The sequence below is a fragment of the Microtus pennsylvanicus genome, chromosome 17, assembly GCF_037038515.1.
Source record: "Microtus pennsylvanicus isolate mMicPen1 chromosome 17, mMicPen1.hap1, whole genome shotgun sequence".
NCBI lineage: Eukaryota > Metazoa > Chordata > Mammalia > Rodentia > Cricetidae > Microtus > Microtus pennsylvanicus.
The window spans coordinates 72660-98584 of NC_134595.1; the positions used below are offsets into that span (position 1 = coordinate 72660).

Sequence of the window (25925 nt, forward strand, 5' to 3'; positions counted from 1 at the left end):
TAATAGTAAAAGTATGAATTTTCCGCATTTGAAACAAACTGATACATCATCAAAAATAGAAAGCCATGAGAATGATTGCAACAAGCATACTAACAGAGGTATGATTAATGCCTTGTGTGAATCCCTCAGGGTCTAATTTTTCATATTATCCTGTCAATTCATCATCATAAATGTGTGAATGGTAGAGGAATCTGAATCAGGAAATGATTAGGAAAAGCAAGTTCTATATCATTATGTAAGTGCTCAATGAGAGATCTAGAAGCAGCATTGCCCAAACGATAAGGTTGAATAACCTTCTATTTATGTTAAAAATCATTATGAGCCTTATCAGTAATGCCAAAAGTTGTTGAATTCCAATTACAAGGCAAAGTAATAAGTTCTTGCACAGATAAATATTTCTTTCCCAACCATCCCACAGTTTGCTTAAGTCCATCAATCTCTGTCTGAAGTAGAGCATCTATTTGAGCTTGTTGAGTCCAGTTCTTGATAAACTTTATACTGTTGCCCTACAAAATGCTTTGTTTGCAGGGATGTATGTAAAGCAATACCAGTCACAGAATCATTAGCAGCAACAGCGATAAGGCTAGGAATTACAGCTATTACTAAATCTAACATGCAATTTGTTCTTTTCAATATCTTATTTAGGAATTCTACAACATGATGATCTAGAGTACTTAGAGCCCAAGAATGACCTAGGTTTACAGGCAGCCAAATATGTGTATGTTGCTGTAGTGTCATAAGTGATGAGGATTAAACTTAACAGAGGGATTAATACATGAATATCATAGAAAATCTTTACTACTAATTCCAGTAGTGAAATTGACTCTTCCAGGTTAAAATACATATGTAAGTAAGTAGCACATAGGCAGTAACATTAGTATTACAGAATAAGGTAATTTTACAAGTAGAACCAGATACTGCTGTTTTAAGTTTTTTTTAAGGCAGCTATCTGTATTGCATTATGGGCTGTGTGGAAGGCAATCAATGCCAGAAAATGGCTTCCTGTTATCTTTTTATTATTGGCTTGATTCATCCTGGTAACACTAAGCAAATCACAAGTTGTGATATTTCAGAACAATTGTTACAAAGTTAACCCCATGGGCCCCAATTGACCCATTTGTATAGAAGTATTTTTCCAAATATGCTCAACAATTTTCCAAAAGATGGCTGATGTTTGAAATTGTAATGTGTATAATCTGTACATACAGGTTATGCTGTTTCTTAATTTTCAGTGCCAATATCCCATGCATGATTAATGGGCTATGCTGAGAGCCTCATGTATTTTTTTTTAAGTTTATTTATATCATGGATTGTGTTACTGCATTGATGACTGTTGTGCCATCCCTGCATCTCTGGGATGAGGCTGAATTTATTATGTAGGTTTTTAAAATAGATTCCTGGATCTGGTTTGCCATCGTTTGATTGAGTATTTTGTCGTTCATGCTCATGACTGAGATTAGTTTTTAATTCTTTTCCTCCGTTGATTCTTTGTGTGGTTTCGCATCAATCTTACTTCATACTCATAAAACGAGTTCTGGCAATGTTCCTTCTGGTTATATTTTGTGCAACATTTGGAGGAGTACAGGAAGTTCTGATGGAATTCTTCATTAAAACCATTTGGCCCTGGGATATTTGGTTTGCTTTTGATGAGAGCTTCGATTTCCTTTAAGAGTATATGCCTATTTAAATTGCTCATCCAAGCCTCATTTTATTTTAGGTAAATGGTGACTAGCCAGAAAATTGTTCATTTCATTTATGTTTCACAATTTTGTGGAGTACAGGTTTCTGTGGTATGATCTGTATTTTTTTATAATTTTATAAATTTTATAATTTTTTATAATTTTATGTTTAAAATCTATTTCTTGTCCCACCTCTGGATTAGGGTGTTCAAATTCTCCTGTTGTAAATTCCCTGGCTTCTCATACTATCATGCTGTCTTTCAAATTGTTGGAGGTATTCCTACATAAATGCATGCACATTTGTACCAATCCTGTTAGGAGAGTCTTGCCTGCTTGGTATGGTCTTGGCTGCGGCTACCTCTGTGCTTGTGGTTTTTTCTTGGTCTGTCTTCTCTTAGTTTTCTTAGCTCTGCAGTCTCTTATATCTACTCCACCCTGGAGTAGACTGTGGTGATGGACATCAACACACTCCAGATGGATAGGATTCCTTGGTGGCAAGCTAGGATGGGATAGAGTATTTTTGCATTCATGTTCATAATTGAGATTAGTTTTTTCTTCCCTTCCTCTTTTGAGTCTTTTTGTTTTCGCATCAATCTTACAGCGTAGTCATAAAAAGAGCTCTGGCAATGTTCCTGGTTATGCTAGCCCCCCCCTCCCCCACAGCTGCTGAGCATGAGTCCACGCCCGGGAGCACGCAGCTCCCGCTGCCTGGAGGGTGGGGCCCCCATGAAAGGTCCAGCTGCTCCTCAAGCCGCGCCGCCCTCTTCCTCACCACCTCCCTCTCCTTGCGGTTTGTGGTATCCCAAGAGTGGTAGAAGGAGTCCTCCGGGATCCAGGCTCTGCCAGGCGGCCGCGAGCTCGAATGCCCATAAGCGTGCGCCCCTGGGAGGAGGCTGCGCTCTTCCCTCAGGGGCCCAGCGCAGCGTGAGGATCCCGGTCAGCTTTGCCGCTCATTGGCCATGGACCGGTCCTGGCAGCGGGCGAGGTGGCGACGTGAACCCGGGACCCCAGGCCGCACGTCACAGCCACGATGCGCCTCGCCCAAGCTCGCGCTCCACCCCATCCCCTCCACTTCCTCCGTTTAGCGCGCCGGATAGCGAGTGCGGACTGGACGCGAACCGGGGCAAGCCTTGGGTCTTTCAACTTAGTGGTTTCTGGCCCACTGCCCACGCGCTATGTGTGAGGCAGGGCCCGGCCAAGGAGGCGCTTAGGGGACGTGGGGCTCCCAAGCTGGCGGCGGTGACGGAGAGGGTGCGCGGAACAATGAGCTGGGCAGCTGCAAGCCGAGACAGCTTTTAGCTGTCTGAGCGGGCCCACCTGCAAGCACAGCCCGCGTGCTCGGGCCAGGTGTCCCAATGCTTTAAGGCCAGAGCGCCCAGATCATGGCGCACTGCGGCTGGGGCTGTGGGGACGTTCCTTCATTAATTTATTTATTTGTGGAGAGCTTTCTCTGAGCAACCTTGATGGCCAGCACCAGGAGCATTGAGCTGTAGCATTTTGAAGAACGGGACAAAAGGACGCTGCCAGGGTCACGGAGAGGGGCTCCCAGCTCCTCAGGGGGCAGCAGCATCTCTGGCCCCAAGGGCAATGGGCTCATCCCCCAGCCTGGAGCACAGTGCACACTGCAGCTTCTACCGCACGCGGACTTTGCAGGCCTTAAGCTTTGAGAAGAAGGCCAAGAAGGCACGCTTCTACCGGAATGGGGACCGCTACTTCAATGGCCTGTTCTTTGCCATCTCCAATGATAGCTTCAGTTCCTTTGATTCGCTTCTCACAGAGCTGACCCTCTCGTTTTCTGACAATGTGAACCTGCCTCAGGGTGTCCGCACAATCTACACCATAGACTGCAGTCGGAAGGTCACCAGCTTGGATGAGCTGCTGGAAGGTAGGAGGGGTGGGCAAGGCTTGGCAGGTGCAGGCAATGCTTGGAAGGTGCAGTGACTGTGGGCTGGGTACTTCCCTGCCTAGAGCGGGGCAGGTGCTTTCTAGGCAGCCAGGGGGATTAGAGCTCCTCTGTAGGTTGTGTTGGGCCCGGGTGCACACATTCTCTGTCCTTCTCAAGAGATTTGCCTTTTTTTTTGGAGAAAATTCTAATGAGTAGGGACAAATACAGACAATGGTACCTTTAAAATTAGCCGACTTATTTTTGCTGGAAGGGCAAGCTGTTTGAAAGCATGGTCCTCCAGTGAGGCGCGGGGTAACCCTTAGTGGAGCTCAGCGCAGCACCTGTACCATCCCCCTGTTTGGGATCCCACTGTACCTTCTGTGCATGGCTGTGGTTCTGACTTGCTCCAGGTTGGCTTTTCTGATTTCACTTATGGCAAAAATCACTCGAAATCAAGAGGGGCGATCCAGCATAGCAGGTATCAATCTTGGCTTCATCTTGGACCATATTGGACACTTTGGAAAGTATAGGTGACTGGCCCCACCCACCCCTTAGATATTATGATGTGCATGGTTGGGGTGTGACTTGAGCGTTTAAAGTTTTGAAAGTTCCTCAGATGATTTCAGTGTGTAGACAAAATGGAAAAGTAGCTGTGCTTAAAGAATTTTCCACATTTGGTCGACAGCAGGGTGAATCAAGATGAATCTCACCTGCCTTCTCCCTGAAGAGGATAACTAGGGTCAAGGGAAGTGACAGCAGAGGCCTATTAGAAATTAGTGCCTGAGTTTCTCCATTACTTTTAGCAAATGGTACCCTTGCTCTGTCTACAGGACAACATAATTGAAATTGTCTTCTATATAATTTAGCAGTAGAAGGGACTACCTCACACTTTGTCTTAGAAGTGAGATTTGGTTTTAAAGACTAAAAGAAGAGAGTAAGAAACCTGTAGGTGTGCCAGTAAAATGAAGAAAACATTGAGAGGACCACATTACTTTCATATGCATATCAGAATATACATTTAGAGCAATTTAGTTCATTGAGCTCTTTCTTCCTTAGAATATCTTTTACAAATTTAAGATTAATTTTGAAATAATGATAAAATTGTTTCTCAGTCAGCGAGTCTCCTCCCCCATTTCCTTGCTCATCATCTTCATCTCTTAACAGTATTTTGCCTCACCTGAAGAAAGTCTTAAAAATGCATTGCTGGCTCTATGCATGTTCATTAAGCCCGTGTGAGTGAAAGAACCTGAAAAGTGGCTCAGTGGATATGTGTCTCCTTAGTTTAGTGATCAAAGTCAGTAGCTGGATGAATCTTATAGTGCACTTAAATACTTAGTAGCCTGGCTGCTAGAGATACTTGTGTCATGGTCTTCAGAATCTTCCAGCAAAATTATGCCTGACACCCACCGCCACCTCCAAGTGCTGCGATTAAAGGCATACACCACCATGCCTTGCCTACTTTATTTTTTTTGACTCTGAATAGACCATGTGGAGATTCATAAGGCTATGTCTTCCTCCTCCTCCTCTTTCCCCTTCTTCCCGTTTTCCTCCTCTTCCTTCCCCCAGCCCCTAACTCCCTTCTCCTCTTCCAGGTGCCCAGGCACTTTGACATCAGAGTTACATCTCAGGCCTGCCCTGCTTATTGTTTATCTGTCCTTCAGATATGACCCATTTCCCTCAAGTCTTCTCATTCTTGGAAGGCCTGTCTGTCTGTCTTTCATTTTTGGACGAACACTTGTTTTCTGAACTTTTGTTACTTGTGTGAGTGCTGAATCTGAGTCCCAGTCGGGATTGCTTGCCTAAACTTAGGGCTAAACTGTGCGGTGAGATCCATGGAAGATTAAGGATGCAGGAGAGGAGAATTGAAGGACCCCAGAGGCTGGGGAACCACTGCTTGGATGAGCCTGTTAATGGTATGCTACACTCATTGTGCCCCAGTTTGTTTGCAGATGTCAACCGTCTTTCAGTTTGAAACCCTTCCACTAGCCTTATACTTGCAGTTTATTTATTTGGACAGAGTCTCATTGTTGTAGTTCTGGCTGACCTGGAACTAAGATGCACCTTCTTCTGCCTCCCAAATATTGGGTTTGAGATATATATGACCACTCTTGGCTATATTTGATTTTATTTGCTACATAGGAGTTATAGCATGGGGTATTGTGAGCTATCTCAATGCATGTAAACAGTGTTAATGATCATGTCACGGTAACTGGTATATCTATCACCTCAAATTTTTTTTTGTTTGTGTTAGGAACTTTCAAAATCCTCTCTGCTATTGACTTGGAAACATTTCACTAAATTTTTGTTAACTGTAGTCATTGTACTACTGTGTGGATCAGTAGAAGTTGTTCCTCATAATCCCCTGAGATTACAAAACCTGAATGTTTGTGCCCCTGGAAATAAGAATAGGAGCCTGGTAGTGGTAGTGCATCCCTTTAATCCAAGCACTTGGGAGGCAGAGGCAGGTGGATCTCAGTGAGTTTGAGGCCAACCTGGTCTACAGAGCAAGTTCCAGGACAGGCAAAAAAAAAAGAAATCCGAGCGATGCCTTTAATCCCAGCACTCGGGAGGCAGAGGCAGGTGGATCTCTGTGAGTTCGAGACCAGCCTGGTCTACAATGCTAGTTCCAGGATAGGCTCCAAAGCCACAGAGAAACCGTGTCTCAAAAACCAAAAAAAAATTCCCAGCACCCACATGGTGGCTCACAACCATCTGTAATGGGAACTGATGCCCTCTTCTTTCGTGCAGGCACACATGCAAATAGAAGCACTCACACACATAAATAATTCTTCTAAAAATAGCAAGAAATTGGGCTATGTTTAAGATTAATGAAAACCTTAGTTAGGCAGTGTTCATTTTTACTTTATTTTTCCATAAAATTTCTTTATTCTCTGGATTGGTTAAACGAACTACTTGCTGCGGATGTTTTTTTGTTTCCTTTTGTACTTTTGAGACACGATTTCTATGTATCCCTGACGGTTCTGAAATTCTCTATGTTGACAAGGCTGGCCTTGAACTCAAAGAGATCTGCCTGCCTCTGCCTCTCAAGTGCTGAGATTAAAGGTGTGTGCCACTATGCCCATGCCCATGTCTAACTGCTTTAAGATTCTTTATAGTGTGTGCATGTGTGTGTATGGTGTGTGTGGTTTAGTGTGGTATGTGTGGTGTAGTATGGTGTGTGTCATGTGTATGTATGTGTGTGTGGTGTATTGTGATGTGTGTGTGTGTGGTGTGTGTATGTGTGTGTGGTGTAGTGTGTGTGTGCATGTGTGTGTATGTGTGTGTGGTGTAGTGTGGTGTGTGTCATGTGTATGTGTGTGTGTATGTGTGTGTGGTTTAGTGTGGTATGTGTGGTGTAGTATGGTGTGTGTCATGTGTATGTATGTGTGTGTGGTGTATTATGATGTGTGTGTGTGTGGTGTGTGTATGTGTGTGTGGTTTAGTGTGGTACGTGTGGTGTAGTGTGGTGTGTGTCATGTGTATGTGTGTGTGGTGTATTGTGTGTGTGTGTGTGCATGTGTGTGTATGTGTGTGTGGTTTAGTGTGGTACGTGTGGTGTAGTATGGTGTGTGTCATGTGTATGTGTGTGTGGTGTATTGTGTGTGTGTGTGTGTGTTTGGTGTGTATGTGTGTGTGTGTGGTGTGTGTATGTGTGTGTGGTGTATTGTGATGTGTGTATGGTGTGTGTGGTTTAGTGTGGTACGTGTGGTGTAGTATGGTGTGTGTCATGTGTATGTGTGTGTGTGTGGTGTATTGTGATGTGTGTGTGTGTGGTGTGTGTATGGTGTGTGTGGTTTAGTGTGGTACGTGTGGTGTAGTATGGTGTGTGTCATGTGTATGTGTGTGTGTGTGGTGTATTGTGATGTGTGTGTGCATGTGTGTGTATGTGTGTGTGGTTTAGTGTGGTACGTGTGGTGTAGTATGGTGTGTGTCATGTGTATGTGTGTGTGTGTGGTGTATTGTGATGTGTGTGTGTGGTGTGTGTATGTGTGTGTGGTTTAGTGTGGTATGTGTGGTGTAGTATGGTGTGTGTCATGTGTATGTATGTGTGTGTGGTGTATTGTGATGTGTGTGTGTGTGGTGTGTGTATGGTGTGTGGTTTAGTGTGGTGTATTGTGATGTGTGTGTGTGTGGTGTGTGTATGTGTGTGTGGTTTAGCGTGGTACGTGTGGTGTAGTATGGTGTGTGTCATGTGTATGTATATGTGTGTGGTGTAGTGTATGTGTATGTGTGTGGTGTATTGTGATGTGTGTAGGTGTGTGTGTGGTGTAGTGAATGTGTGATGTGGATGGTGTGTATATGTATGTGTGTGGTACGTGTGATGTAGTGTGGTATAGTGTGGCGTGTGTGATGTGTGTATGTATATGTGTGTGGTGTAGTGTGTGATGCGTGTATGTATATGTGTTTGGTGTAGTATGGTGTGTGTAGTGTGTATGTATGTGTGTGTGGTGTATTGTGATGTGTGTGTGTGTGTGTGGTGTGTGTATGTGTGTGGTGAAGTGTGTGTGTGTGATGTGTATGTGTGTGGTGTATTGTGATGTGTGTGTGTGGTGTATTGTGATGTGTGTGTGTGGTGTGTGTGTGGTGTAGTGTGTGTGTGTGATGTGTGTGTGTGTGGTGTAGTGTGTAGTGTATATGTGTGTGTGGTTTAGTGTGTGTGTGCATGTGTGTGTATGTGTGTGTGGTGTATTGTGATGTGTGTGTGTATGGTGTGTGTGGTTTAGTGTGGTATGTGTGGTGTAGTATGGTGTGTGTCATGTGTGTGTATGTGTGTGTGGTGTATTGTGATGTGTGTAGGTATGTGTGTGTGGTGTAGTGTGTGTGGTGTGGATGGTGTGTATATGTATGTGTGTGGTACGTGTGATGTAGTGTGGTATAGTGTGGAGTGTGTGATGTGTATATGTATGTGGTTTAGTGTGATGTGTATTGTGTAGAAATGTATGTGTGTGGTGTAGTGTGTGCGATGTGTTTGGTGTGTGTATGTGTGTGGTGTAGTGTGTGTATGATGTGTGTATGTATATGTGTTTGGTGTAGTATGGTGTGTGTAGTGTGTTTGTATCGTGTGTGTATGTGTTGGTGTAGTGTGTAGTGTGTTTGATAAAATGTGTGTATTTTTATGACAGATTTCCTTTGAAGAGAAATGAGAAAGAAACTTAGACATATTAGTGAACTGTCTTTATACAATTTTAGACTGTCTTAAGCATATTTTGTCCTAGTTCACTTACTACCTGAGTTTGTTTTAGTTTAACATTAACTGGGTGTGTGTCACAAAGACAGAAATTGTCCTTTAGACAACTTGCCGTAAGCCGTCACTGATTTCATCCTGAAATAGTGGACTTTTAGCGGTGTTGGTTTCTTTCGTGGACCCGAAGGCTTCGAGATTGAAAACATTATGAGTATCATGTGATAGCAGCATTCATGTCCTTGTTATTATGCTTTGAATTTTTTCCTTCTTTAGAATGTTTACATTCCCTATTGGTATTGACTCCATTTATAAGATTTGGATTTATTAGTAATATTGACTAATATATCTAAAGTCTTCATAAAATCGCTTAGATCAACTTTTAGAATTTCATTTAAGTTAACTCATGGTTTCTAAAGCAGCAGTGATTTTATTTAAGTCCTAGGAGACATAGAGCTATATCTGGACTCAGCTTTTAGTTGTCACATCTAGAAATGGAGATTTTGGTGATTGATCATTGGAAGGCAGAATCCTAAGATTCACAGGCAACTATAACATGGTTCTTTGGGCTATATATTTATAGTACTGAGAATTTAAAGTCCTGGTTTAGTGTAACAACGTTATTCAAAAGTAAATACTCTTTACGTATTAACATTGTTAGTAGATATCATACTGAACTTTATTTTGGACCTTTATTTTTGACAGACAGGCTACAAGGACATCTGTGTTGTCTAATGGACACAAACTTTGGGAAGTTGTGGTTTATAATCTGCTGGCTTGGGTTTCAGCCTGTCTCTCTTGTGCATGTTTACGTAGTGCAGCTTCACAGATGTTTAAAGACATCATAAATGCTTTTGTAGGTATTTAAAGTTAGGTACCAAACATCATGATTTAATCGTAAGTTTTTAGTACTTAGAAGCATGGTGTAAGGGTTTAAATTAAGCATTGTCACACCCGAAGGCTATCTGCTTGCTTGTTAACACATGGGGTTTGGAGAGGCCGGAACATGCCAGAGCCTCTAACCTCATCACTGGAGTAGCTGGTTGATGGGACAACAGTTTGGTTGGCTGTTTGGAGATGGAGCTTTGTGGGGGTATTTCTTTTTTTTAAATATTTATTTATTTATTATATACATATAAATATTTATTATTTATTATATTATTTTTATATACATATAAACACAAATAAATATAAATATTATTTATTTATTATTATATTATTTTATATACATATACATATAAATATAAACAAATATTTATTATTTATTATTATTTATTTATTATATACAATATTCTGGTGCCCTGAAGAGGGCACCAGACCCCATGACAGATGGTTGTGAGCCACCATGTGGTTGCCAGGAGTCGAACTCAGGTCCTCTGGAAGAGCAGGCAATGCTCTTAACCACTGAGCCATCTCTCCAGCCCCTCGTGGGGGTATTTCTGTGAAGTGATGCCTTGCTCTGGCTTCTTAGCTCTCAGTTACTACTGTCTGTTGGCTGAGTAAGCAGCCTTCTCTGCTATGTGCTTCACCCACTACTTTTTTGTCTTGTCTGAGGCCCATACTGTAAAGCCATCTGATCATGGCTCTCTGAAACCTTTAGTCATTTTAGGTTCCTGAAGGTATTTTGGTACAGGGATAAAAAACAAATAGCCATATTTTTCATTATCTTTAAAAAATTACAACCTTCACTCATGAGGCAGAGGCAGGGAGATCTCTGTGAGTTTGCTGCTAGCCTGGTCTACAGAGTGAGTTCTAGTACAGCCAGGGTTACACAGAGATACTCCACCTCAAAAACAATAATAACAAAAAATCCAAACAGACAAAACAACAACGACAAAAAAACCCCAACAAAACAAAAAGGTTCAATCTTGAATTTGGGAGTAGCTCAGTAATAAACACCTGACTTGCATGGGAGTGGCCCCAAGTCCCAACCCAGCAAAAAGGAAAAAGAAAAACGATAAATGAAAATTCCTAATGTAAAACTCATATATTTTAAAATGAGATGACTAAGAAAAATAATCTATAAAGAGGAATACAGGCCGTTTCATAATTTTGTTTAAACACACAGTGAACTTCGATTTTGTTTTTGTTTTTTTATTAAAAAAGCCTGGAACTTTTAAACACATGTATAGGGAAAGAAGGCCTTTTAAACATGTTTAAAGTTAGAAAGCCTTTTTTTTTAAAATAAGCCACAGTGGCAAAGTTCTTTAAAAATGTCTCTTTTTTCTGGTACAGAACTGAAAGGTCCAAATATAACTTTTCCCACATATGTGAAGAGTTCTAGCTTTTAGCATTCCCAGAAACAGCAGAGTTTAACATGAAAAATCATTTTATAGAATTTTGGAACAAGTGGGTTCTTGTCATGGACAGAGGCAAAACAGACTTAGAAATTGCTTGCAGTTGATGCTTTTAGGGTAAAACACTTCTAGACTTTAATTACATCATTTATGTCACCACTTTCTTGCCTCTAAGCTTTCCAGAAATTAGAAAAATGATGAATTTTGCTTTATCAAGGGTTGCTGTTTGCATGTGACCTAGGTTTGGCTTCAGAATATCTGAGCTATAAGGGAAACGGTTTATTACACTGGTCAGTGACTCTGTAATGGAACACATACAAGTAACACCATATTTTGGAAAAGAACAGGAAGTGCTCTCAGAGACTGGAAGAGTTTCTACTAAAATGCCAATATTCCAGACTAGAACCCTGTGTTCCCCTAGGGTGGAATGGTAGAGCTGGGAAGGGCTGTGCTGGCTTAGTCATTTGATTTCTGCTCATCTAGTTGGGGAACTGCTTGAGGCTTAGCTGGGCAATTCTAGCTATTGAGGGATTCTGGGCAAGCCTAACAATCAAGAACACCAGTGGGTAGTAGATTGTGAGCAAATAGGGAGCCAATAAAGAGCCACGAGAGTTGTTTTTTTCTTCCCTAAATTGTTTTTTTTTAATATTTATTTATTTATTATATTATTTATTATATACATATAAATATTTATTATTTATTATATTATTTTTATATACATATAAACACCAATAAATATAAATATTATTTATTTATTATTTATTATATTATTTTATATACATATACATATAAATATAAACAAATATTTATTATTTATTATTATTTATTTATTATATACAATATTCTGGTGCCCTGAAGAGGGCACCAGACCCCATGACAGATGGCTGTGAGCCACCATGTGGTTGCCAGGACTCGAACTCGGGTCCTTTGGAAGAGCACACAATGCTCCTAACCACTGAGCCATCTCTCCAGCCGCCTCTTCCCTAAATTGTATAGTTGATTTCTACCTCCAGTTCTTATCCCACCTTCCTCTGAAGAGGTAACACTAACTACCAATATGGAATTGTGGTAACTGCTATTGTCTTGAATCCCAGCTAGGTGGTCCTAGGTATTGATGGACTCTGGGTGGCAATAATGAGCCCCAGTAGTAGGAAGTTTACAGGTTCTTTCAGTGTGGCCCCATATTTCGATATGGCACAAAAGCCATTAGCCCGGTCGGAGCTGATCACGTAGCTCTGCAGACAAGCTGTCTCTGCCCTGAACAAAAGCCAGGATGCCTGCTCCTAGCTTCTTTTGTTAAAATGTGGATTACCTGAGAAGAAATGTATGACTGAAGCTGATGACTTAAGAGTTCAGACGTTTGGTGCTTCCTTTCTTTTGTAATTTGGAAGGTGTCTTATAGAGATGCTAATTCAGGGCCTACCTGACTGCTAGATGCGGATGTGACTTGAGCCCCGGCACCTAGTAAAAAATCTGCCCCCTAGAGCTCAGGAAGGCAGTCTAACAGACAAAGAGCCTGTTCTACTCCCTGCTGTGCAGCGCAGCTTCAACTGAAAGAAAAAGCCAGATTTAAATTAAAGTAGCCTCTGAGGTAAGCAGGTTAAAATGCTTTTTCATTTCACAATTTTGCCTTTTTGTTAATAGTCTGCTGTTTGTAGGCAAGTGAATTTGTATCCAAGGTGGATTGATTTCAGTGCTGTGCCTCTAGTAAAGTTTAAAGTCAGAGATTGTGATGCATTCAGAAGTTCCTTGATTGTACAGGATTTTAAGATTGTTCAGGCTAGCCTGAGTTTTTGTCTTTTCTCACAAGGCTAAGGATTGTTTTTTCAAAGTCTGTGAAGAATTTTGTTACAAGTTTAATGGGCATTTGCATTAGATCCGTAGATTGCTTTCAATAACATTGTCAATTTTGCTATGATTGGTGCTATCTTTACAAGAGAATAGGAAATCTTTCAATTTTCTGATGGCTTAAATATCTTCCTTCAGAGATTTAAAGTTCTTGTTATACAAGTTTTTCAATTTGTGTGATTAGAGTTACTCAAATATTTATAATATTTATGAGTATCTCGTTCATGATATATGTAGAGGAGATTCATTTGAGTTGTTTTCAGATTCTGTGTATGATAAAGTAATTCTGCTATGAACATGGTTAAGCACATGTCCTTGTTGTATGGTTGAGCATCTTTTGTATATAGGCCCAGAAGAGATAGCTGAGTTTTAAAATGGTTTGTTGCCTAATTTTGTGAGAATTAAACAGCAGTGGAGGAGTTTCCTTTAAACATAAGTTGTGAGTTTTTAATCTTTGTCATGTTACAGAGATAAGAGTCTCAGAGTTGTTTTGATTTGCATTTCTCCAATGGTTAAGCATATTATATTTGGGCAATTTTTGAATGTTTCCAGTCATTTTAATTTCATATAAAGTTATGGTAAAGAAAATTATGAAATTATGAATAATTGGAGAGCTGGTACTGACCGGCTAAACATGCAATTACGAATTAGGAGAGCTGGTATTTACCGGCTAATTATGAAATTATCAATAATTGGGAAAGCTGGTTTTGACCTGCCAAACATGAAATTATGAAAATTGGGAGAGCTGGTTTTGACCGGCTAAACATGAAGTTACGGTATTAGAAAACTAAAGAACGGTATTGACTGATGATGTGTAAAAATCACGATTGTGAGTTGCTGCGGTTGAGATTTGGCTGAAAGAGAGATTGACTATGAATGTTGAGTTGATACGCATGCTGAGAAAGTAAACTCTGAATGATGTTCTGTACCAGCGGAGGAAACATTTTCAACTCAGGTGATTCTACTCTCCTTTAAGATAGGAGAATATAGTCTTTGGGAGCATAATTATACATGAAGCATTGTGATGCATCCTAACAAGTAATGGCTGATACACAGGGCCTAGAAAGTATATTTCTCTCCACTAATCTCTTTACAGAGGTCGGCAGTCAATGACGGGTGTGAGGCTTCTCCCCAGATGCCTAAGACAGGGGCTTGCATAAAAGATGCCTGCTCCAATGACGGGAAAATTTGGGTAAATGAGGACTTTGCCCAAGTCAGGCGCGACATATCTGTCTTGTTGCAGAAGCACAGGGTTTATTAAAATTAATAAGAGAGAGTGGATTGTGGGCCCATATTTCGATATGGCACAAAAGCCATTAGCCCGGTCCGAGCTGATCATGTAGCAATGCAGAAAAGCTGCCTCTGCCCTTAACAAAAGCCAGGATGCCTGCTCCTAGCTTCTTTTGTTAAAATGTGGATTACCTGAGAAGAAATGTTTGACTGAAGCTGATGACTTAAGAGTTCAGAATGCTTTGCTCATTTAAAACATCTGGGTGATCAGAAAATTAAAACCAAACAGAAGCATTTCTTGTTTTCTGTGGGACCAGGCAGACCAGAAACAGGAAAAAGTGATAAGTAGGAGAGGGCTGTAAGGTCCAGGCTCTCTTCATCATAGCTTAGACTTTCAGTCGAGAGAGTCTTAGGTGGTGATAAGGCCTGAGTGAACAGTCTCTCTTTTAGCCTTATCACCTGGCTACAGGCTTCCTGGGATGCAGTTCCTCTCATTGTCCTATGGACTTCTATAGTGTTTGTTCCCTGAATGTAGCATTTTTGCCTAGTCACTATTTCTTTTAGTCTTCTCAGACTCCTACTTCTTTATGAATCTCTTGCCGGGCGACAGTATAGTAGACGCGTGCTGCCACCATGTGGCTAAATTGTGCAATGACACATTTTACAGTTCTGGATGGCTGGCTGTCAGGTCTTGAAGCTCAGCAATATACTCTTGAGCTCAGTGAAGCTTAGGGCAGTAATTGTCAGAGTTTTATCTGAATCGTACCCATGGAATTCCTGAATAATCTTACGATTTTTATGTATAAATTCTCTGGTGCTGAGCTACAAGAGCCAGTGTGGTTCATCTTCCCCTGGCTATGTGGTAGTTAGTGATCAGATGCAGATTTCTTTATATTCTTGCCTGGTCCTGCATCAGCCAGTGTGCTCCAGCATGATCTGAGTGGTCCTGCATGTTCTTTGTATCTCTTGGGCCGACTGGCACTCTCCTGACTGCATCTGTGCAGAGCACAGGGAGCGGGACTGTGCTTTGAAATATCCTTTATGAAATCAGCCCCGTGTAACACAGATTTGCCAAGGTCGGAGAGCCCTGGTCCCTCTAGTATCTTCCAGAAGTTTTGTACTTTGAACATTTAACATTTAGGTTTACTATCCATCTGTAGTTAATTCTGTGGAGCTTGTAAACAGTAGTTCCTTTATAGAGTAGCACTCCGCTGTTACTGTGATAAGACTAGGATTGATGGTATAAATTCTTAGAAAATATTACGTCACAAAGTAGAATTTATATAAGGGAGAGTTGCATCCCAAATCCTCCAAAGGTTAATGGTATGGTAACTGCACATGTTAGAGATTAGTATAAGATATAAATATTTGTTCCCTAGGATTAACCAGCTGCATTCCCAAAACAAAGGTGACAGCCCTGTTTTACAAACAGCAGAAACACCCATTCCTCCATTAAAAAACCATCCTTTTAATGCTGCTCAAGAGACCATGCCAGTGTCACAACCCCATTAAGTCCTGTTGTGCCATAAAGGTATATTAATTCTAGAACATTGGCATTTCTAGTCTTTATGAAAAGAAATTTTGAGTCAAGGTCTCCTATGTTGATTGAAGTCTATTTGAACCCTGTCTGTAGCCCCACAAGGCATTGCCCTTCTTGTCTTCTTGCCTAAACACTCTAAACCTTGGATTGCATGTCTGCAGCACCACAACATTCTGAAATTGCCAGTTTGAGTACATAGTGGACTGTCCATTGCAGAACAGAGAAAGGATTTGTTTATGGAGCCTGGCTTCTCCATTCAGACCAGAAGAGGAGGAACACTGCTCTGAGAAGAGATAATAGCCAGGTCACAGACTGAACTTGAAGGCAGTGAGCTGCAGGGGTCTCCATTTTAAAGAAGGACTGACTGATGGGGCATGATGAGTGACTTTCTCTATAATTTCCCTGCATGTATTAATTCCTTCCATGTGAGTGAAGACAGACAGAATTCGTGGGTGTGCAATTTAGGGAGGGGAGCTTGAACGACTGAGTATTCAGTTTCCAATGAGCAGATCTATGCAGATATGTACAATCCTGATTGATAAAGTTAAGTCAGCTGAGATGTTTGAGAAACAGACAATTGAATGCAACTCCATGTGTTAGATTACAGCACTCAGTGACTAACATTTTACATGGAAGCTGAGCAACCTCTTCCATTGCTGGTCTGGGTCCTCAGAACCCAAGACTTTTCACAGAAGGGTGAAAACTATGGTTATCAGTTCCAACACCACTGTGGACTTTGTTTATAATGTTCTTGGTTTACCCAATGTTTCTCTTGTGCAACATTGTCTGATTAGCCCCTTTCTGAATTTGTATACTTCCTTTTAAAACCCAACCCATTGATTTACATTAGCAAGAAACTTGCTGTTGAATTTGACTTAGTTCTACAGTCAATCTGGGATAGGTCTGATTAGCAGCCATTGCTGGGACCTTCTGCTCACCTGATTCTGACACTCAGACCTCACTAACCAATCAGAGCCTCCACCAGTCAAATGGATGGGTTCTTCAGGGAGCAAGGACTCCCGGTTTATCGCTTCCTGAAGAAATCACAGTCTCTCTTGTGCACTGTGTCTTGGGTTCCCTTGTGGGGAGAGAGTTTGTCAGCTGTACCATGGTGAATGAGGGGTTGCTCTCCACAGATGGGCCAAGGTGAGTAAGGGGCCAATGTCCCCAGGGGGGAGAAGTGGCTGGGCTTCATGCACATGGCTGCTCTTCCCACGGTTTTTATTTTTATTTTTATTTTTATTTTTGGTTTTTTGAGACAAGGTTTCCCTGTGGTTTTGGATCCTGTCCTGGAAGTAGCTCTTGTAGACCAGGCTGGACTCGAACTCAGATCCGCCTGCCTCTGGCTCCCGAGTGCTGGGAGTTTGCAGTGGCTGTGCTTGGCAGGTCAGGGGCCACTGTCCACCTGCTGAGGAGTGCGGCTGATCTGTTCAGTCCTCCCCTGATTGGTTGGGAGCCAGTGGACAAAGAGTTTAGTGTGTTCCTGCCTTATCCTAAGTAAGTAGTCCTAAGTGATCCTTGCAACTCTCCATGGCAGTCTCTGAATAACTTCACTGCCTGGGCTCTGTCTGCACTGAGCAGAGCATTGGCAGCTGCAAATGGTGGTGGCTGTAGTGCTTATTTTGCCGCATGTGGAGAGATATCACCATATTTTCCAAACTCGGAGACCACAGTATCTTCAGAAGTTCTTCACTTTTAACATTTATGTTTAGGATCCATTTGTAGTTAATTTTGTGGAGCTTGTAAACGGTTTCTCCTGTGTAGAGTAGCACTCCACTGCTAAATTGAAGTAGAGCATAATTGATAGTAGCATTAATGGTATAAGGATTTACCAGTTCTTAGGAGACATTAAGTCACACAGTAGAATTTAAGTAAGGGAGGGGTGCATCCCAAATTCCCCAAAGATAAGTAGTATGCTAACCATGCCTGTTAGATATTAGTATCATGAGATGCAAATGTTTGTTCACCAAGATTAATAAGCCATTAAGGTACATTCCTATAACAAATGAGACAACCATGATTTACAACCAGCCAAAAGACCCACTTCTCAGTCAAAGACCTCTAACATGGTGCTCAAGGGGCCATTATAGGCTCACAACCTGTGTGCCATGAAAGTATAATAATTCTAGAACAGCTGCATTTTTCAGTTTTTAGAAATGCTGAGTTAACTTTTAAATTAAGGGATGTACATGACTTTTTTGTTGTGCATTGTCCCATACCCTTTCTTGACATGCAAAACTGTCAGTATCAAGGGATTACAGAACTTCAATAAAGAACACCAGGAAGTGGCAGACAGAAACAATAGGCAAACCCTAGTTTCACTGAAAAACCCTGTTATTGGAAATGGTAACAACAAACAAAGCAATTAGTACCTGAGCTTTACCTCAAGGTTATAAAAATTCTTTTGTTCATGCATAATGCTTGCTTCTTGCTATAAATAGGGTAGTTTGTAAATCTCCCATCACCACTGATATAGAAATCCAAGTGGTCAGGTGGTGATCAGATATAACTGATAAGCTTTGTGTGCCCCATGGAGGTTTTTTCCTTTTTTTCTGGAATCAACTTTGCTTCTGGTTTAATAGATTTTAGTGGTCTGCCCCCTCCTCAATAATTGCATGCCACCTGGACATAACAATAGTAAGCAAAATGTTGTCTAAGTGACCCTAACAGACATCCTATTCTTTATCATAATAGAATGATATCCTTTTATTTTATTTTCTTTTTCTTTTTTATTTTTTGGTTTTTCGAGACAGGGCTTCTCTGGCTTTGGAGCCTGTCCTGGAACTAGCTCTGTAGACCAGACTGGTCTCAAACTCACAGAGAACCACCTGCCTCTGCGAGTGCAGGGATTAAAGGCGTGCGCCACCATTGCCTGGCTGAATGATATCCTTTTAGTAGTCACAATATCTTCTACAAAATTAAAACCTCAGAAGGCTTCAAGTGAATCTCTCCAAAGAATGTGGTGTACTGGATGAGTTATCGTCATTGATTTCTGGTAGTTTGATTTTGATTAGAATCCTGCCATTTCTGTTTAAGAAATTATAGTCTATATTTGTAGGCTATGTCTTTATGTCTCATTTTTTGAGTGCTGCAATCTATATTGTTTTATTATCATCTGATTGTTCCTCTGGAAAATGATCGGCCTTCAACAATTTTGTATCTAGAAAATTTCATGTTAAAAGTTCCTTATGTTTTCGTTGGTTTGAGAAGTTTCTGTGGAGAGTTGGTTTTAGTTTTTTTTATTTATTGTTCTTAGAGGCCTTCCTCTTTCCATTCCCTGACATTTCTGTGTTTTCCAGTTGCTGTTTGGGCTTTGGCTGTTTAAGTGATTGGATGTGATTAATACATTTACTTTCGATCTTTAAAACCTCCTTGTATATTATTGCTTTTTTCCTAATTAGCCTCACCTGTCCACATGACATTGCCTAGGGTTATCTGAAGAAGCATCAGTTGAGGGTGTGCATAGATGAGAACATCTAATTGCTGCATCTGAGAGAAATTGTATTGATTTAAAGTGTGGGAAGGCTCTTCCACTGAGTTGACAATATCTCTAAGCAAGTGGACCTGCAGAAGAGAACTAGCTTAGACAAACGAGAAAGGTAGGAAGCAATGTTTCCCCATGTATTGTCTTCATTTATTAGCTTGAGTTTCCACCCTAAGCTCCCACAAGGATGGACTGTGATCTAGGGATATCAACCAGATAAATCTCATTATCTAAGTTGCTTTTGGATGGAGTTTAATCACAACAATGGAGAAGAAAATTGGAACAAAAATGGTACCTCAAATGTACTTTTATTACTGCAAAGGACTTGAAATTTTTAGGTCTGCCCTTGCTATCCTGAATGGAATTGTTTTATTGTTGTTTTGTTATTTAGCCCAGGGAGGCAACTGATGCATAGCAGCTTTCCTCCCAGCCTCTGTATGCTGGAGTTACATGTCATGTACTCCCATTGACAAAGAGCCAAATATTTGAATTTTTTATACATGGTCGTTACTTGTGCAGCTGGCACTACTTTCTCTTGACACAGTGGCTAGTTATTTTCATTTGCTTTTCTTTGAAAATAGTAAAGCTCATAAACCCTATATAAGACCAGAAACAGACAAGTACTTTCTCACCCTATCTCAGAGCTTTTTCAACATTAGCTTTAATTCTTTACCAAGTATCTATATCTTAGGTGCCTTCTGGATACCAAAGAATTTTAAGGCTTCATTATTTCCACACACATTTCTAAATCAGAAAGAGAAATGTGAACCCTATGAGTTTTTATTGAATGCTTTAGGATTAGCAAGGTACAGAGAGGATTTGGCTTGTCCCATTACCCTGTAATGAAGATTACTTATCTGGTTTATAATTTAAATCCCTTCCTAACTTTTACTCTTTATGGTCCCTGTTCTGGTACCACCTTTCAACATCTACTGCATTGTGGTCCCTTGGTATGGTTGTCTTGTAAATCAGTACACAGTGATGCATAGTATGAACAACTGCACAATAAGATTTATTTACTATGCCGTTTTATACATACTAAAAAGTGATACCTCAACTCTGAAACCTCTGTACTCATGTACGTGTGTACTCTTGCTTCTCCTTCCTAGAAACAATACCTCAATTAATCAGTAATAAAAGTGAAAATAAGTACAAAGATACAATGCAAAAAGTATACAGAAGCAAAGCACTCCTTTTTAACTGGTACAGTGTGAGCAACTGCGCTCAAAAACAAATTCTTTATCCATGGTATAGATTCTGAGAGAACATGTGAGAAATAGGCAGAGTTTGCTTGTTTTCTCATGCAACCGTTTCCCGACTTTGTCTCATTTATACCACGAGTAGCCTGCACTCTAAGGTAGTTTGGTGCATTCATTATTTTCCTTTTTTTTTGATTTTTATTTGTGGTAAAAGGAGTATTAATATGCATAGTAAAATTATTAATATGTATATTAATAGTAAATAATTAATAATAAATTGATTAATAATAAATTAATTATTAATAAGTAAATAATAGTAAAATTATTAATATGTATATTAATAGTAAATAATTAATAATAAATTAATTATTAATAATTAATTATTAATAAGTAAATAATAGTAAAATTATTAATATGTATATTAATAGTAAATAATTAATAATAAATTAATTATTAATAATTAATTATTAATAAGTAAATAATAGTGAAACTATTAATATGTATAGTAATAGTAAAAGTATGAATTTTCCGCATTTGAAACAAACTGATACATCATCAGAAATAGAAAGGCATAAGAATGATTGCAATAAGCATACCAACAGAGGTATGATTAATCCCTTGTGTGAATCCCTTAGGGTCTCATTTTCCATATTATCCTGTCAATGCATCATCATAAATGTGTGCAATGGTAGAAGAATCTGAATCAGGATACGATTAGGAAAAGCAAGTCCTATATCCTCACACAAGTGCTCAATGAGAGACCGAGAAGCAGCATTGCCCAAACGATGAGGTTGAATAATTTTCTATTCATGTTAAAAATCATTATGAGCTTTATCAGTAATGCCAATCGTTATCGAATTCCAATTCCAAGGCAAAGTAATACGTTCTTGCACAGATAAATATTTCTTTGCTTAAGTCCATCCATCTCTGTCTGCGGTCGAGCATGGATTTGAGCTTGTGGAGTCCAGTTCTTGATAAACTTTATCCTGTTGCCCTACAAAATGCTTTGTTTGCAGGGATGTACGTAAAGCAATACCAGTCACAGACAATGGTACCTTTAAAATTAGCCGACTTATTTTTGCTGGAAGGGCAAACTGTTTGAAAGATGGTCCTCCAGTGAGGCGCGGGGTAACCCTTGGTGGAGCTCAGCGCAGCACTTGTGCTGTCCCCGTGTTTGGGATCCCACTGTACCTTCTGAGCATGGCTGTGGTTCTGACTTGCTCCAGGTTGGCTTTTCTGATTTCACTTACGGCAAAAATCACTCGAAATCAAGAGGGGCGATCCAGCATAGCAGGTATCAATCTTGGCTTCATCTTGGACCATATTGGACACTTTGAAAAGTATAGGTGACTGGCCCCACCCACCCCTTAGATATTATGATGTGCATGGTTGGGGTGTGACTTGAGCGTTTAAAGTTTTGGATGTTCCTCAGATGATTTCAGTGTGTAGACAAAATGGAAAAGTAGCTGTGTTTAAAGAATTTTCCACATTTGGTCGACAGCAGGGTGAATCAAGATGAATCTCACCTGCCTTCTCCCTGAAGAGGATAACTAGGGTCAGGGGAAGCGACAGCAGAGGCCTATTAGAAATTAGTAGTCCTGGCACAACAACTACGCATCACTCAGAAGGACCACTTATATTCTTATATTCTAAATTCATTTTCTCCATGTCACAGTTGATGAAACCTAAGAAGCATGCATGCCAGGGTTACGGATTTTTAACAGGCCTTAGTTGATGCTTTCTCTTTTACCATTCACCTCCAAAGGAAGTAAGGTAGCTATTCTGAGGAGTCCTCAAAGTGCCCGAGTTTCTCCATTACTTTTAGCAAATGATACCCTTGCTCTGTCTACAGGACAACATAATTAAAATTGTCTTCTATATAATTTAGCAGTAGAAGGGACTACATCACACTTTGAAGTGAGATTTGGTTTTAAAGACTAAAAGAAGAGAGTAAGAAACCTGTAGGTGTGCCAGTAAAATGAAGAAAACATTGAGAGGACCACATTACTTTCATATGCATATCAGAATATACATTTAGAGCAATTTAGTTCATTGAGCTCTTTCTTCCTTAAAATATCTTTTACAAATTTAAGATTAATTTTGAAATAATGATAAAATTGTTTCTCAGTCATCAAGAGTCTCCTCCCCCATTTCCTTGCTCATCATCTTCATCTCTTAACAGTATTTTGCCTCACCTGAAGAAAGTCTTAAAAATGCATTGCTGGCTCTATGCATGTTCATTAAGCCCGTGTGAGTGAAAGAACCTGAAAAGTGGCTCAGTGGATATGTGTCTCCTTAGTTTAGTGATCAAAGTCAGTAGCTGGGAAGTTACAAATGAATCTTATAGTGCACTTAAATACTTAGTAGCCTGGCTCCTAGAGATACTTGTGTCATGGTCTTCAGAATCTTCCAGCAAAATTATGCCTGACACCCACTGCCACCTCCAAGTGCTGCGATTAAAGGCATACACCACCATGCCTTGCCTACTTTATTTTTTTGACTCTGAATAGACCATGTGGAGATTCATAAGGCTATGTCTTCCTCCTCCTCCTCTTTCCCCTTCTTCCCGTTTTCCTCCTCTTCCTTCCTCCAGCCCCTAACTCCCTTCTCCTCTTCCAGGTGCCCAGGCACGTTGACATCAGAGTTACATCTCATGCCTGCCCTGCTTATTGTTTATCTGTCCTTCAGATATGACCCATTTCCCTCAAGTCGTCTCATTCTTGGAAGGCCTGTCTGTCTGTCTTTCATTTTTGGACGGACACTTGTTTTCTGAACTTTTGTTACTTGTGTGAGTGCTGAATCTAAGTCACTGTCGTTATTGCTTGCCTAAACTTAGGGCTAAACTGTGCTGTTATATCCATGGAAGATTAAGGATGCAGGAGAGGAGAATTGAAGGACCCCAGAGGCTGGGGAACCACTGCTTGGATGAGCCTGTTAATGGGATGCTATACTCATTTTGCCCCAGTTTGTTTGCAGACGTCAACCGTCTTTCAGTTTGAAACCCTTCCACTAGCCTTATAGTTGCAGTTTATTTATTTGGACAAGAGTCTCATTGTTGTAGTTCTGGCTGACCTGGAACTAAGATACACCTTCTTCTGCCTCCCAAATATTGGGTTTGAGATATATATGACCACTCTTGGCTATATTTGATTTTATTTGCTACATAGGAGTTATAGCATGGGGTATTGTGAGCTATCTCAATGCATGTACACAGTGTTAATGATCATGTCACGGTAACTGGTGTGTCTATCACCTCCAATATTTTTTTGTTTGTGCCAGGAACTTTCAAAATCCTCTCTGCTATTGACTTGGAAACATTTCACTAAATTTTTGTTAACTGTAATCATTGTACTACTGTGTGGAACAGTAGAAGTTGTTCCGCATAATCCTCTGAGATTACAAAACCTGAATGATTTTGCCCCTGGAAATAAGAATAGGAGCCTGGTAGTGGTAGTGCATGCCTTTAATCCAAGCACTTGGGAGGCAGAGGCAGGTGGATCTCTGTGAGTTTGAGGCCAACCTGGTCTACAGAGCAAGTTCCAGGACAGGCAAAAAAAAAAAAAAAAAAAAAAAAGAAAGCCGGGCGGTGGTGGCGCACGCCTTTAATTCCAGCACTCGGGAGGCAGAGGCAGTCTCTGTGAGTTCAAGACCAGCCTGGTCTACAAAGCTAGTTCCAGGATAGGCTCCAAAGCCACAGAGAAACCGTGTCTCGAAAAACCAAAAAAAAAAAAAAGAAAGAAAATAAGAATAAGTGCGGCAGGTGAGTGTAGCTCAGTGGTAGAGGGCTGCTTTACAAGATTACAGCTTGTGGTTCAAAGCCCATGGGTCATGACCTCCTGGGGCTGAATGACCCTTTCACAGGGGACACATCTCAGATATCCCACATATCAGATATTTTCTTCACAATCCTTAACAGTAGCAAAATTGTAGTTATGAAGTAGCAATGATGTAGCATGAATTCTAATTCTTATTAATAATAAAAACTGAGAGTCAGATACTGGGTGTTAATGCTGAAGATCAGAGAAGCAGAGTGCCAGCCACTAGAGAGTTTTTACTTCTACCAGTACACAAACCGAGGGGCAATCCTGTCCTCAGACTGCATCTCCAGACTGTATCTGTCTCCACTAAACCTTCAGACTGCAGTGCTCTTGACTCCTCCCTCTTTATAGTCCTGTCTAGTCCTATCTACCTCCCTAGTGCTGGGATTAAAGGTGTGAGCCCCCACTCCCTGGGTTCTAGTGGTTTAGCTTTGCACTACGATCTTCAGACAAGCTCTGTTTGTTAAAACACAAACAAAATAACCGTACACAGTGAAATATGGTTTGGGGTCACCACAGCGTAAGGAACTACATTAAAGGGTCCCAGCTTTAAGAAGGTGGAGAGCCACTGCTCTAGAGCACCACCACCAATAGTGGTAAAACAATCTACATGAAAATCTAGCATACAAATGATAGAGATTGCTAACTGCATTGCAATTTAAAGATATTTATAAATATAAAGATGATATGCAAAGGTTCCATACTGCAATGCTATCCAAGCACAGTGGCTGTGAAAGAACTGGCCAACCTTCACGACCTGTGAACATGTAAGTTATCAGGATAAAGCTGCAGGCAATGTTTGTACTAACTTAACTGCTATTCACGGATCCCTTCAGTGCTTAATGCTATGTTGGTGTGCAGAATTGATGCAATGCCCTTCAGAATGCCATGCACTGAGCCAGCTATATAGCTAACTGACTTCTATTCCTAGTAAGTGAATATTCTCTGCCCATAACTTGCTGTGAGCATCTCTTTAAATTAGGTGTTATCTTATTTTCCCAACTAATTCCTGTCCAAGTTACATACCTTGCACCTAAAGAGTTAGAGCTTTTGGCGGGAGTTTGTGTGGCTGTGCTTCATTTAGAGGTAGTTATTTAGATGTATTTCACAATGGGGTGATGCATACATTTTATCATAAAAACCAACACAAAATTAAAATTCCCATTGTGAACTCTAAGGATATCTTACCCTTGACCAGGTGTGGAGAACTGAGGGCAGGCCACGGATCTCTTAGTTTACACTAGTGCATGAGAACTATTTTTGGTCTCCTCATTAGTAGAATTTCTGTTTTCACATTTAGCTAATTTTTTAGGTCTTAAGACAAACTTCTGTGGTGTCGTTTTATTTGTATTTTTATTTTTATTTTTTTATTTTTTTTATTTTTTTATTTATTTATTTATTTTTTTATTTTTTTTTTATTTTTTTATTTTTTTTTTATTTTTTTTTATTTGTATTTTTAAAAATAAAGCTTGGAAAAGTAAAACAGCCACACTGTCCAGTCTTACTGACTATGCAGCAAATGACACATACTTTAATCCCAGTAGTTACAATGACACACACCTTTAATCCCAGTAGCCACACTAGTTTACCATAGAAACCAAACAGTCGTGGTGCATACCCTTAATCCCAGAATTAGAGATGATTATAAAATGGGAGGAGACAGCTCTCAGTCACAGTCTCATTCTGAGACTTCCTGGAGGCAGAATCACTATTTTCGGACTGAGGTTAAGGTCAGAGCCAGTGACTGACTGCTTTCCTTTTCT

General features: G+C 40.4%; 1 protein-coding gene across 10 annotated transcripts in view; it reads left to right on the top strand.

Moving 5' to 3' along the window:
- The window catches only part of LOC142837201 (serine/threonine-protein kinase DCLK2-like), a 136734-nt gene that overhangs the window by 40087 nt on the left and 70722 nt on the right, over positions 1-25925 (top strand). For 6 of the 10 annotated variants that reach the window (XM_075952177.1, XM_075952178.1, XM_075952182.1 and 3 more), the window contains exon 1: positions 2458-3564. The exons of the other annotated variants lie outside the window; for them this stretch is intronic. In XM_075952177.1, the coding sequence (XP_075808292.1) occupies positions 3267-3564 (298 nt within the window). In that variant the 5' untranslated portion in view covers positions 2458-3266. Of the gene's footprint in view, positions 1-2457; positions 3565-25925 lie in introns of those variants that run through there. 10 annotated transcript variants of the gene reach the window in all.